This window comes from Salminus brasiliensis, chromosome 13 (assembly GCF_030463535.1).
Source record: "Salminus brasiliensis chromosome 13, fSalBra1.hap2, whole genome shotgun sequence".
NCBI lineage: Eukaryota > Metazoa > Chordata > Actinopteri > Characiformes > Bryconidae > Salminus > Salminus brasiliensis.
Window position 1 is genome coordinate 28,379,718 of NC_132890.1, and position 12,268 is coordinate 28,391,985.

The 12,268-nt window shown below is 40.4% G+C and overlaps 1 protein-coding gene across 3 annotated transcripts; it reads right to left on the minus strand.

The window, feature by feature from the left end:
- Nucleotides 1-132: 132 nt before the first annotated feature.
- gabpb1 (GA binding protein transcription factor subunit beta 1) lies at nucleotides 133-10,845 on the minus strand. Of its 3 annotated transcripts, none has more exons than XM_072695936.1 (8): nucleotides 10,725-10,845; nucleotides 7,809-7,916; nucleotides 5,408-5,575; nucleotides 3,673-3,867; nucleotides 3,372-3,519; nucleotides 1,728-1,907; nucleotides 1,292-1,425; nucleotides 133-796 (listed from the first exon to the last, which is right to left on the minus strand). In XM_072695936.1, the coding sequence occupies exons 2-8, from the start codon at nucleotides 7,914-7,916 to the stop codon at nucleotides 647-649; spliced, it is 1,083 nt and encodes a 360-aa protein (XP_072552037.1). In that variant the 5' UTR covers nucleotides 10,725-10,845; the 3' UTR covers nucleotides 133-646. The 3 variants fall into 3 exon arrangements, with proteins under 3 accessions (XP_072552037.1, XP_072552039.1, XP_072552038.1); XM_072695938.1 differs by lacking the exon at nucleotides 10,725-10,845 and adding an exon at nucleotides 10,622-10,641; XM_072695937.1 differs by lacking the exon at nucleotides 10,725-10,845 and adding an exon at nucleotides 10,297-10,588.
- Nucleotides 10,846-12,268: the final 1,423 nt, after the last annotated feature.

Consider the following 12,268-nt stretch of genomic DNA (forward strand, 5'->3'; position numbering starts at 1 on the left):
CAGCAGAGCAGCATACATTACTAACAGGTTTCCTGTTTATTTCTAGGTTTCTAGGTTTAGGCAAGTGTGTTGAAGTTATTGTCTGCGGTAACTGATCCTGTGCTACAGATACAACAAAAAAATAAAGTTGCAAAATGTTGAAGTCCTCCTTTAATGCCACCACACTGTGGACAGCAATATTATTAAAAACAGGTAAAAGTCAGTCCAGGCTCCACCATTGGGTTCCTGCAGGAATTTTGTACAGTCTGCGCTCATTTTTCCATTTCTGAATGTTGAACGTTGCTGTTTGAGCCATTTGAGTGTATGTTTGACCACATCAGTGGTCTACAGGGTCTCTAAAAACACAACATCAGTCACTTAATGGAGCGTCCGTCTGGGTGTGTTTTACTCAAACGCAGAGTAAATACACACTGTTAGAAGTCAGACAGAGGGCAGAGCATGTGCCCGTGTCTCTGACATACATTAGTGCCTTCTCTCTCTCTTTCTCTCTCTCTCTCTCTCTCTCTCTCTCTCTCACACACACACACTCACACACACACACACACACACACAATCATACATAGCCTTTAGCTTCTGTAAGGCGTTGGCAGGTAGTAGCTCAGGGTAGGTAAGTCTCTTTGTGTGTGTGTGTTGTTCTTAGTGCTCGTCATGCTGTTTTTTTCCCTCCTTGGCGTGTGATGGCCTCCAGTTTCTGTCGGTATGCCTCAGCCTCCTGCTCTTTCTTCAGGAATTGCTGACGATATTTCTGTGCTTCTCTGTTTGCTTCTTCCAACTGTTTCAACAGTGCTACTTTTTCCTAATACACACACACACACATATGCACACATATATGCACACACATTAAAGACCACTGCAATTAAACAATTTTTTTTTATTATTGAGGGAGGGTTGCACCAACAGGTATTAAGTATGGTAGTAGTCTAATTTACATAACATGCATCTAATCCTGATTATTTTTAGGATAGAAATCACATTTGTATTATTTTTTTAAGGTTGGTGCCACAGGTTCATTAGATAAACCCAGATTTGATTAAGTTTAAGCTTAATTCATTTTAGTGCAACCCACCCTTAACTTCAGGTTTATTCATGCATGTTTAAAAACAAGTGGTGCAACAGAACTTGAATTAAAATAAATATGAACAAATCTATGATCAGAATCAAAAAAGCCCAGTTTGTGGAAAGTTTGTAATGATTTAGATCTGATTGACTACATTTGGGTTTTGAAGAAAAATCAGATAAAGTATATTGTTTACCAAACTCTCTACGTTAGCTACCTGAAGTGTTTCCTCACCTTTATCTCCTGCGTGTGTGTGACGTGGCTCTCCTCCTCCTCGTCTTCCTCCAGCTCCACTCGCGGCCGTTTGAGACACGGTTCCTCACTCACCACAGTTTCCTCTGCGATATCTGTGGCTGGAACTGTTAGCACTGACAGAACATAATATCACAGCTATTAATACCAGTATTAACCTAATAATAATTACAGCACACTTCAGTAGCTATTCACAGCCATTAGCACTGCTATTACTAATAACAGTTAATATAGCTAAGGACCAATAACGCTGTTTTAACACATTTAGCATTGGTACTTATACATTTATGAACACTGGTACTGCTATTATAAACAATACAGAGCACAAAAAGAGTCATATCGCTCTCTATGTTCCCTGCAGTGTATTACAATCTGTCAGTAAGAGCATGTGGCTGCAGGTAAATGAAGCAAAGCCCACCTTGCTGTCCGTCAGGCATAGTGACGATGATTGGCTGGCTGATGCCTCCACCCGTCTGCAGGTTGCCCAGCTGAATGCCATCAGTTACTATGGTGATGACCTGCTGACCTCCAGAGCTGACGACCTGCTGGATGGCTCCGTCGACAGAGTCTGCCGCAACAACTTCTTCTGTGGTCATCACTGCAACACAAACACAGATTGGTATACAGATCTACACTACATCTGCACATCCGCGTCATCTGTCTATTAGATCACAGTGTATGTATGCAGATCTACAATACATATTCAGTCACCTGAACTGCCTACCTATTACATCAGTGCATACATATCTACAAAACATCCTCAGTCATCTGTAGATGGTTCTACATAGCACCAAAGACGGTTCTACCCTCAATATGAGTCAAAGATCCCTTTTTTCAGCACTATATTGAACCTTTTTGGTTCACTGTAATAGTTTAATGTTTAGTGTAATAGTGTAAAGTTGTTTCATAGCTGTAGATTTTATAGTGAAAGATAAAAATAAACATGGTACAGACTAAATTACAGTTCTGTTACATAAATAGCAAGTAGATTAGCAATTAGAGTAGATCTAGGCAAGCAGCTAAGTTCCCAAAACATACAGCCTTCATGACGCTCCATCCTGACATGGTCATCTTTTTAAACACCTCCAAGCCTCAAATACCTAGAGTTGATAGTGCCTTGGGAAAAGCACTTGGAGGACGTGCATGAAAGGTAGTATGCCAAGTACCAGAAACTTGTGGAGCAGTGTTGTGTGCAGGTCTGGAACACCCGGTGTGAGCCAACCTTACTGTTTAGTTTCATTCTGTCCTATTTTTATGTTCAACATTTATTATGAGTTAAGCAGCTGATTCTGCACTGAAAACACTTGCAGATGTTTTACCAGCAAAAACACTTTTTATCATTAAACTAAACATGGTATGGTATATGGCTGGTATATGATCTGGACTCTAGGACAGAACACACGCTATGTTTCTGTAACCCTGTGCATTACTGATGCATTTGCTCAAGGGTCCCTCTGAACCCGATCCCCTCTGAAATCAATTCCAGCGTAAAGTACAGCACAAACGGTGGAACATTAGAGACAGTGAAGCTTTGAAGAAACAAAGAGCTTCTTCTTGTGAAGGGGGGCACGGGGGGAAGTCAGGGGAAAAAAAGCCAAACCATTTCAGTCTAATTATCTCTCTCCAACTTTGTGCATCAAAAAGCAAACAGCACATACCAGAACAAAGACCCCCTGAGTGAGGGGAGCTTTGTCTGGTCAGCAGATAAGGAATCCAAATCATTATTTTAAAAGGTACAGCTGGAAAGAAATTCCCATTATCCTCATAAATATGGACAGAATTCCAGCTGCTTCTGTTTGTGCACGGTAAATGTAGGCATGTTCTGTTTTTATGCAGAAGCAGAGCAAACTACACGCTTTAAATAAAAGGGGATTGTTCAAGGTTTCTTTAGTAAAGGCAGCTCAAAAACATATGGATGCTTAAATGCTTCTTTTCCTGGTTAAATGGCTCTTCATATTGGTGGAAAACCCTTTGCAGATATATTCTCGTGTCTCATGTTTAGGCTGCTGCACACCTGACTGAATATAAAGCTTGAGCTGGTGTGTCTGTGCTCATGTTGTACCTGCAGATTTGGCTGTGTTGCCAGGGGAGATGAGTCCGGCCAGATTGACAACCCCTCCAGGGCCGATGATGAACTGTGGTGAGGCTGTGTGAATGGTCAGCATGTCTGGACTCTCTGGATTAGTGTTTATCTGATTCTGCATGGCCACCTGCCCAATCAGCCACAAACACCAATAAACATCAACAAACACCAACAGCAAAGAAAATTAACTAATACAGTCAAACACCAGAATCATCAAATGGCATCTAAACATCAACAGACATCAATAAACACTGTCAATCAGTGGAGCTACCAGGCACACCTGCAATATCTCAGCCAGTTCTTCATTGTTGTTGTCTACTGCGATGTCTAGTGCGGTTTTGCAGAATTTGCTCTGAGCGTGGACGTCCACACCAAAGCGAAGCAGCAGCTCCACCACGTCACGGTGACCATGCTCTGCTGCCCAGTGCAAAGCCGTCATCTTTAGCATGTCTTTGGCGTTAACGTCCGCTCCATGCTGCGTACGCACACACACACACACACACACACACACACACACAACCCAGCACAGATATTGAGGTCTGACAGGTATAAACATTTTGCAACCAATACTGATCAATCAATAAAAACAAATACTCCACATAAATCAGTCGAAAATAATTTATACACAATTATTTTCCAAACTTCCTTCATCCCTTAGAATTCAAAGGCTTGTTACTGTGCCTTTAAGGCTGCTATGTATAAAGGAGCTTTGCTCTGATTGATTGTCCTGCATTGGAAACTATTCAAAAAGCAGTCCGTGCTGAAGCACTTCCTGTAACTTCAGTATGAATGGGCGGGACTAAACTTCTGTATACTGAATAGTGGAGATGTGTAAATCCGCTGTTTTTCATAACATTACAATAATCAATCTCTATTATTTAAGAAAATCTATATTGGCCCTTTAAGAGCTTTAGTTAAACAGTGCCTTACGAAGTGTGGTTTAATGATGTCAATATAAATCATTGTGTTATAATCAACAACATTGTAATTATTATAAATCCACATAAACATAACAGAAGCCAATATAATTAACTTTATCATCCTATAAACAATATATGAGTCATATATGACTCATATACAAACAAATATGCACAGAAACAACAAACAATGCAGTCACTGTGAGTGTATGAGTAAGGATGAAAGCTCAGGAACTGGTTTATTCTGTAATTGCTAAATTACTCTTCTAATACAAATACAGAGAGCAATACATCAAAGCAGATCTCACATCACATGATGCACTTAGTCTTTATAAGCACATCAAATACAAACTGACAAAAGCTTTAGCAAGGTCAGGATGTTGGATGACCACCACCCCACCTCTCCCCCAACTCTCCAACTCATCCCCAAAAGTATCGGATGGAGCACCATCATTCCAGAGAACACAGTTCCACTGCTTCACAGCACAATGCTGGGGGCTTTATACCCCCCTAGCCCACGCCTGGAATTCATGTCCATCTGCGCCAGAGAGTCATGCATGCATTCATTATAAGGAGTGCCCACAAACTTTATTTTCTTGTTGGATGTTTCCTAATTTAACCCTTTGCTAATTTACTTTTATCCAGTTCCCTCCAATAGCTACAACTCTGCTTAATACACTATGCTAGGCAACACCCTAGCAACCACCTGGATGTTGCTAGGGTGTACAATAAAATTGTCTGAAGGAAATGCAGGGACTGCACAACAGGCAGTTGCTAGGGTGTTGCTAGGTTGTCTGCTATTGTATTCCAGGTGGTGACTACATAGTTATTACAGATGTTCCATGTGGTAGCCAAAGTGCTGCTATGTGGTTGCTATGGAACCTGTGGCGGTTGGTAGGGTAAACACATAAATCATATTTTTCTGGGTGGCTTTGATGCCCCCTTCTTTCCCCATTATTAGTGGAAGCACATGCAAGCCTTCAGCCTCCAAGCTTTGGTAGCATTGTAAAATGAGGGATTCCTAGCCATTGGGGGGAAATGGCTAAACTAGTGGGACGGGGACTCCTAAAAAAAAAAAAAAGGAAGATGTCCGCCCACCTGCAGTAGAACCTCCACTATGCGGGCATGGCCCTCTGAAGCCGCCATGTGCAGTGGGGTCCGGTCCACTTTCGTCCGAGCATCGCGGCTTACGCCCGCTCGCAGCAGCACCTCTGTGGTGGAGTAATGACCATACTGAGCCGACAGGTGCAGCGGCGATGTCCCCAACTATATACACAGGCAGGGTACAAAAAAAATCTATTAGAGAAATAAAATTTAAAAAACTCTAAATGGGTGACTGTGTATAAACTCTGACTGGCAGTAAAACCTCAGGATGTGCCCAGGTATATGAATATCAGTTGATACTAATTAATAATAACACATTAATGCTATTTTTGTGATTTTTAAAGGAACGATTTGGTGAAAAAAAACCATCATCATGACTGATCACCCCAAATGCAGTCAACCTAAGACATGTTAGATATTTTTGTTTGTAAGACATGTTAGAAAATTGTTAGTACCCCTCAGTTAATGAGAGAAAAACCCACAATGGTCACCGAAATAACTTGAATCTGACAAAAGTAATAATAAATAAAAATCCTATGAAAATGAACAAATGAAAATCCGACATTGATCCGTGCTTCAACAGAATTATTTTAAAAAGTAGATTCACTAAACAGGCCTGGACAAAAATTATGGTACACCTGAAAATAATGTGACCAAAGGGACATGTTAAATCAAGGTGTGTTCTCACTAATTAGCATCTACAATCTTGTAATCAGTCAGTGGGCCTGTATATAGGGCTACAAGTCACTGTGCTGTTTGGTGACATGGTGTGTACCACACTCAACATGGACCAGAGGAAGCGAAGGTAAGAGTTGTCTCAGGAGATTAGCAAGAAAATTATAGACAAGCATGTTAAAGGTAAAGGTTATAAGACCATCTCCAAGCAGCTTGATGTTCCTGTGACTACAGTTGCACATATTATTCAGATATTTAAGATCCATGGGACTGTAGCCAACCTCCCTGGACGTGGCCGCAGGAGGAAAATTTATAACAAATCAAAGAGACGGATACAAATGGTAACAAAAGAGTCCTGAAAAACATTTAACTGAAGGAGATTAAAGGTGAACTTCAAACTCAAGGAATATCAGTGTCAAATTGCACCATCCGTCGTTGTTTGAGCCAAAGTGGACTTCATGGGAGACGACCAAGGAGGACACCATTGTTGAAAACAATTCGTAAAAAAGCCAGACTGAAATTTGCAAAAACTACATGTTGACAAGCCCCAAAGCTTCTGGGAGAATGTTCTATGGACAGATGAGACAAAAATGGAACTTTTTGCCAAGGCACATCAGCTCTATGTTCACAGATGGAAAATTTAAGCATATCAAGAAAAGAACACTGTCCCTACTGTGAAACATGGAGGAGGCTCTCTTATGTTCTGGGTCTGCTTTGCTGCATCTGGCACAGGGTGTCCTGAATCTTTGCAGGGTACAATGAAATCTCAAGACTATCAAGGGATTCTAGAGAGAGATGTGCTGCCCAGTGTCAGAAAGCTTGGTCTCAGTCGCAGGTCATGGGTCTTGCAACAGGATAATGACCCAAAACACACAGCTAAAAACACCCAAGAATGGCTAAGAGGAAAACATTGGCCTTCTATAAGCCCTGACCTAAATCCTATTGATCATCTTTGGAAAGAGCTGAAACATTCTGTCTGGCACCCTTCAAACCTGAGACAACTGGAGCAGTTTGCTCATGAGGAGTGGGCCAAAATACCTGCTGTGAGGTGCAGAAGTCTCATTGACAGTTACAGGAATCGTTTGATTGCAGTGATTGCCTCAAAAGGTTGTGCAAAAAAATATTAAGTTAAGGGCCATCATTTCTGTCCAGGCTGTTTCATGAGTTTATTTTTTTTATAATTCTGTTGAAAAGCAATGTCTAACTTTCATTGATTAATTTTCATAGCATTTTTATTTATTATTACTTTTGTCAGATTCAAATTATTTCTGTGGTTTTTCTTTCATTAACTGAGGGGTACCAATAATTTTGTCCACGTGTGTATGGTTAAGAAACCTTAAGTCTATGAACACAAAAAGCATTTTGCGAGATGGCGTGAAAGACACATGTTTAGGCGTGTGTAACAGAGACAAGATGGGGTGACAGTCTAAGTGCAGTGTTTGTTAGCAGTGTTAACCATGTTAGCCTAGCTTCTTCAATTGTAAACTAAAGAAGCTCATGTCAAATACCAAACATGTCTTGGCTGTTAAAATTGCATCTGGTATCAATGATCAATCAAGTTTCACCAAACAGCCCTCATTTGCTTCCATGCAGCTGTACACACCTCTGTTGACACACACTCTTGGTGTTGTCTCCAGCAATTTGGTGAAGAAAACACCTGGAATGCTTCTCCAGATCTGATTAAAGCCAACAAGAAGTATGTTTTAGTCATTTGACCCACCCAGTCCGTGGTGAACGGAGCACCGTTGGCCATAAGGATCCGAACCTCGTCATCCTGCCCAGAGCGCGCTGCCTCCAGCAGCTTCTTCCCCAGGTCTACCAGAGACATCTACAACCAAACACACACAGTTACAATGATGTGGTCATACATCCACCAGCCCTTCTCTGAAATTAAGGCTATTAAGAAGTTTTTTGTTCTATTTGCTGCAGAAACAGTCCTTACTTTTCTGAAAAATGACCAATAGAACAAAATGCTGTGGAGCAGCTGTGAGAGTCTAAGGTCAATGTGCCCAAAGCCCAGAACGGGCTACAGAGGTATAAGGTCTCCCAGCACCGGAGCAGTTGGGGAGTTGGGGATGAGGTGTGGAGGCAATTAGCCAACATTCTTGTTGCTTAATGCATTCGAATCCCCACAGCAATGCTTCAAAATCTAGTAGAAAGCCTTTTTCCTTGGACAGTAGAAACAGCTGATCCAACAAATACAGAAAACACTTTTTAATACTCTTATTTTCATCCAATATTTTTGGAATGAGATGGAAAGGCAGAACTAATCGGCCTACATCAGTACCTGATTTCACTGATGCTCTCGCTCTTGTGAAACAACACTGGATGGACGAGCAGGTGTCCACATACTTTGGACATACAAAACATTTAGTTTTAATAATCTATTTTGATCTATCTGATAAAAACTGAGCATTGAATTCATGATGTAATGGCTACTGGAGTAAGAGATGATCACTGTAGCAATATTTTGTATCATTTTTACACTTTAAAGTAGAGGGAAAACTGCTCTGTAAACACTGTACTTTTACAATATTGAATGTTTTAATGAGGTGAATTGAAATAAACACATTAACATTGGTTAGCACACAGACAGCTTATTATCCTGCCCATTTAGCATCAATGATATTTAATTCTTTTTTTTATATTGATTTATTAAAGAAAATCTGTTATCTACACTGTGTAGGAATGTAGAAAATGGTCTCATTTGACTTCAAGACTTTATAAACATTTATAAACATGTTCACAGTACTGTATAGTTTATTCCCCATGTTTGGATGAAGAGAGCGTGGTGAGGGTAGAGGGAAGTGGGCAACATGACAATATTTTACTGTATTGTGATAAATTCTGTTATTGTGATACACAACATGTTAATTTTGAGTGTTTTTCAGCCACTGCATGTTATATTACTAAAAGCTTCATTTATTATGTCTGCTAGGGTGCATTGCAGCAAAATATGAATAAATACATCACTGGATTAAGAATAAGATGGATATGGATAGCAGTTTATAAAATCTGCCATTACATTTGAATTCTGTCTGCATGACAAAATATTGAGACAAATATTGTGTATTGTAAAAATGGTTTTATACATATAAAGGTGCACGTATTTGTCACTGTACAGTGTACACTGTACAGCGAAATGTGTCCTCCGCATTTAACCCATCTGGTAGTGAACACACACTCACACACACACATGTGATAGGGGCAGTGAGTACACACACACACCCAGAGCGGTGGGCAGCCAACTCCAGCGCCCGGGGAGCAGAGAGGGTAAAGGGCCTTGCTCAAGGGCCCAACAGTGGCAGCTTGCCGAGCCCGGGAATCGAACCCACAACCCTGTTATCAATATCCCGGCGCTCTAACCGCTGAGCCACCACTGCCCTATATCTATCTATCTATCTATATATATATATATATATAAATTTTTTTTTTTTATTTTATTTATTTTTTTTTTATATATCTACGTTAAGGTGAGCATGAAAAACCCTGTAATGGTTTAAAGAAGCTTCACATTTTCACGCAGACCTTTGGATGTAGTTTCCTTTGTCACATAAACAACCATCTACTGAACCAAAGCAAAGATCCTTTGCCTTAGATCCTAGGGCCTTACTGGAATCCCTGCCACCTTAAACTCCAGCACTATTATGGTGAACCGGATAGCCGGAGTAAAAAGCTGAGGTTCACAGCCTGTAAACGCGGGCCGCAGTGGTACAGCAGTAGTTAGTTATCCTAGTATGTATGTATGTATGTATGTATGTATGACAGCTGGGAACCAAGTCGCGTCTTCTGAGATTTACTGCAAGTTTTCTTTGGGGACTATTTTCTGCCGTGCACCACACTGCATGTGCGCCTCCACCATGTAACTATAGGTGGTTTCACAAATAAACTGAATATACAAATCGACTCAAAACTATATGGTACACCAGTGTCTCGGTCTTTAGCTAGTGATCATCGCCATTTGGTCTAATAACTTTTAGAGTCAGCCGTCACTCCGGAATTACATTACACAGAGAGACCCTTGATACCCCTGAATTTAACAGCTGCATCATTTAAGGTGGACTAGAGCATCCCAAGAAGAGGTCGAATAGTCTAACTCGGTCCCAGCTGGAGTGAGTCTGAGGGTGGGAATCCTCCAGTCCGGGACGGCGGCGCCTCTGCGCTGACTGCAGTACTGTGTCAGGTTCACCGTAAAAGCCCGTAAATACCGGAGCAGTGTTGGGTTATATCGCATCACAGCTGCAAAACACTTTTATAATCCGCACTGTTTTTGTTGTTGTTGTTGTTCAGCCTGTGTTCACTGAGCCGCGGCCTCGGCGGTATTAGCGCCACACCGGGCCACCATTTTCAGCCCCGACACCCGCAGAGCAGCGAAGGCGAGCATTAAATCGGACGCGGGAACGAAACGGAGAGAAATAAATTACATTTATTTTTTTACAGATGAAATTAGGCACATAAACGCGACTCGGTTTAGAGTAATGGACAGGAAATCACAATGATCGCGGTTCCGGGGGAAGTGGAAATATTTTTTACCACCAAAAAGACGAGTCGACTTCCACATCCGGTGGAGCGGCAACAAAAAGCAAGCAGAAAGTTTAAACATTTCGGTCCGAATCGGAGCTCACCACGGCCTTACCTTCAGCTTTTAGGAGTTTACAGGCTGTAGAGCAACCCCTGACTTTATATTTACAGTCAAAAGATCCTGCTAATGCGTTCCCTTCTGTCCGAGCCCCAAAAAATGTTTTTGTAGCCAGAGAAACAAGCGCGGAGGGATACCGGGCAGCGGCGCTTACTTCAACTACGAATTATTTTTATTTTCTCAGAGAATGTGTAGCTCTAATCTCCTCCGGCGTGTGACATTATGAACATTTGAGCTCAATCTCGTCTTATAAACACTTTATCTTAAGGGAATAAATTAAAAAGTGACAGAGGAGATAGAGCAAAGGGTTGCGCGCGGAGCGATACACCGCCCGTGGCGGTGATGGCTACGTCTCTGGCAGCTGCTTCAGTTAGTGGGGATCGCTTTTTATAAGTTCATTCTAAAGTAATTTTAAGCAGTAAAATAGTGTTTTAATGTGTTTCCATGTCATTCGCACAGAGGATACTTTTCAGAACAGTAGTTTCAGAACGTGTAAATGTTCATATAAATAACAAACAAATTACAAAATGCCATATTTTGGGGGGTTTGTTTGGGTTTAAGTGAGACGCTGGTTTTCTTTGCTCGTAACACAACAAGGCTTACAGGGTTTCAATAAAGCTCCTGTGTTTTGAAGCTGCTCCGAGGTTCAGCTTGAGGACGTTGTTTTTTGACTTTCCACCCGTATTCAGACCAGCGCCAAGCCCCTCCCTCCTGCGCTCCGATTGGCCAGGGACAACGATGTAAACACCGGCGATGATTATTTAGATGTTTATTTATTATAATAATAATGTTTGCTGGCATTGTTTTATATATAAGGTCTTTTTTGTTGACATATAACCATAAGTGCGCAATTCCTCTCTATACTCTTAGCAAAAATATATCTAACAATAATAACAAATAAAGTGTTAAAACTAAGCTTTTTAACATGTATAAATAACTGGTTGTCTTTGTATGTGAGAAAATGAACATTTTAATGGTCCTTGTTATTTGTCATAGTTCTATATAGAACCAGTGCTTTTAGTGAACAACTCTTGAATAAATCATGGTACATGGATTTCCCTGAAGGTTTTAAATAAATCGAACAATTTATTTTTTACTAAAATGTCTGATTGTATTGTTCAGTACAAGCTCGTTACTAATATGCAACGGAGTAAACACTGACGAGTATGTACATTATTGTTATTATTATTATTATGTTTACCCTTTACATTACATTGGTTTCTCACTGTTTTATTATATTATTTGTAAATTCTAAGCTATTATCATAAGCTATTATTGTGTTTGCAATTAAATACACTTCCTGAAAATGAGATATGGCATATTTAAATAATACGAAAGCAGATTTAAATATAAACTGTATTAATTTAATATGTTATTGTTGTTGTTTTTTTTTTTTTTGTTTTTTTAACATTTCCTCCCTGTATGTTGTAACTCTTTTTTCTGTATATTTTTCAGTGAAGTTATAGGTGTTTGTATTTACTTCCTGCACTGTCAGACAGATCACTAATAATAATAAATAATAATTCCAGCCAATCCCGGCG

What these genes read in the sequence shown, in the direction of transcription:
- gabpb1 (XM_072695936.1), bottom strand. Translation starts at nt 7,916, where the DNA reads ATGTCTCTGGTAGACCTGGGGAAGAAGCTGCTGGAGGCAGCGCGCTCT. An exon ending in AACTGGCTGAGATATTGCAG is followed by an intron (nt 3,520 to 3,672) that starts GTGTGCCTGGTA and finishes CTGATTGGGCAG; the next exon opens with GTGGCCATGCAGAATCAGAT. An exon ending in TATGCCTGACGGACAGCAAG is followed by an intron (nt 1,426 to 1,727) that starts GTGGGCTTTGCT and finishes ATGTTCTGTCAG; the next exon opens with TGCTAACAGTTCCAGCCACA.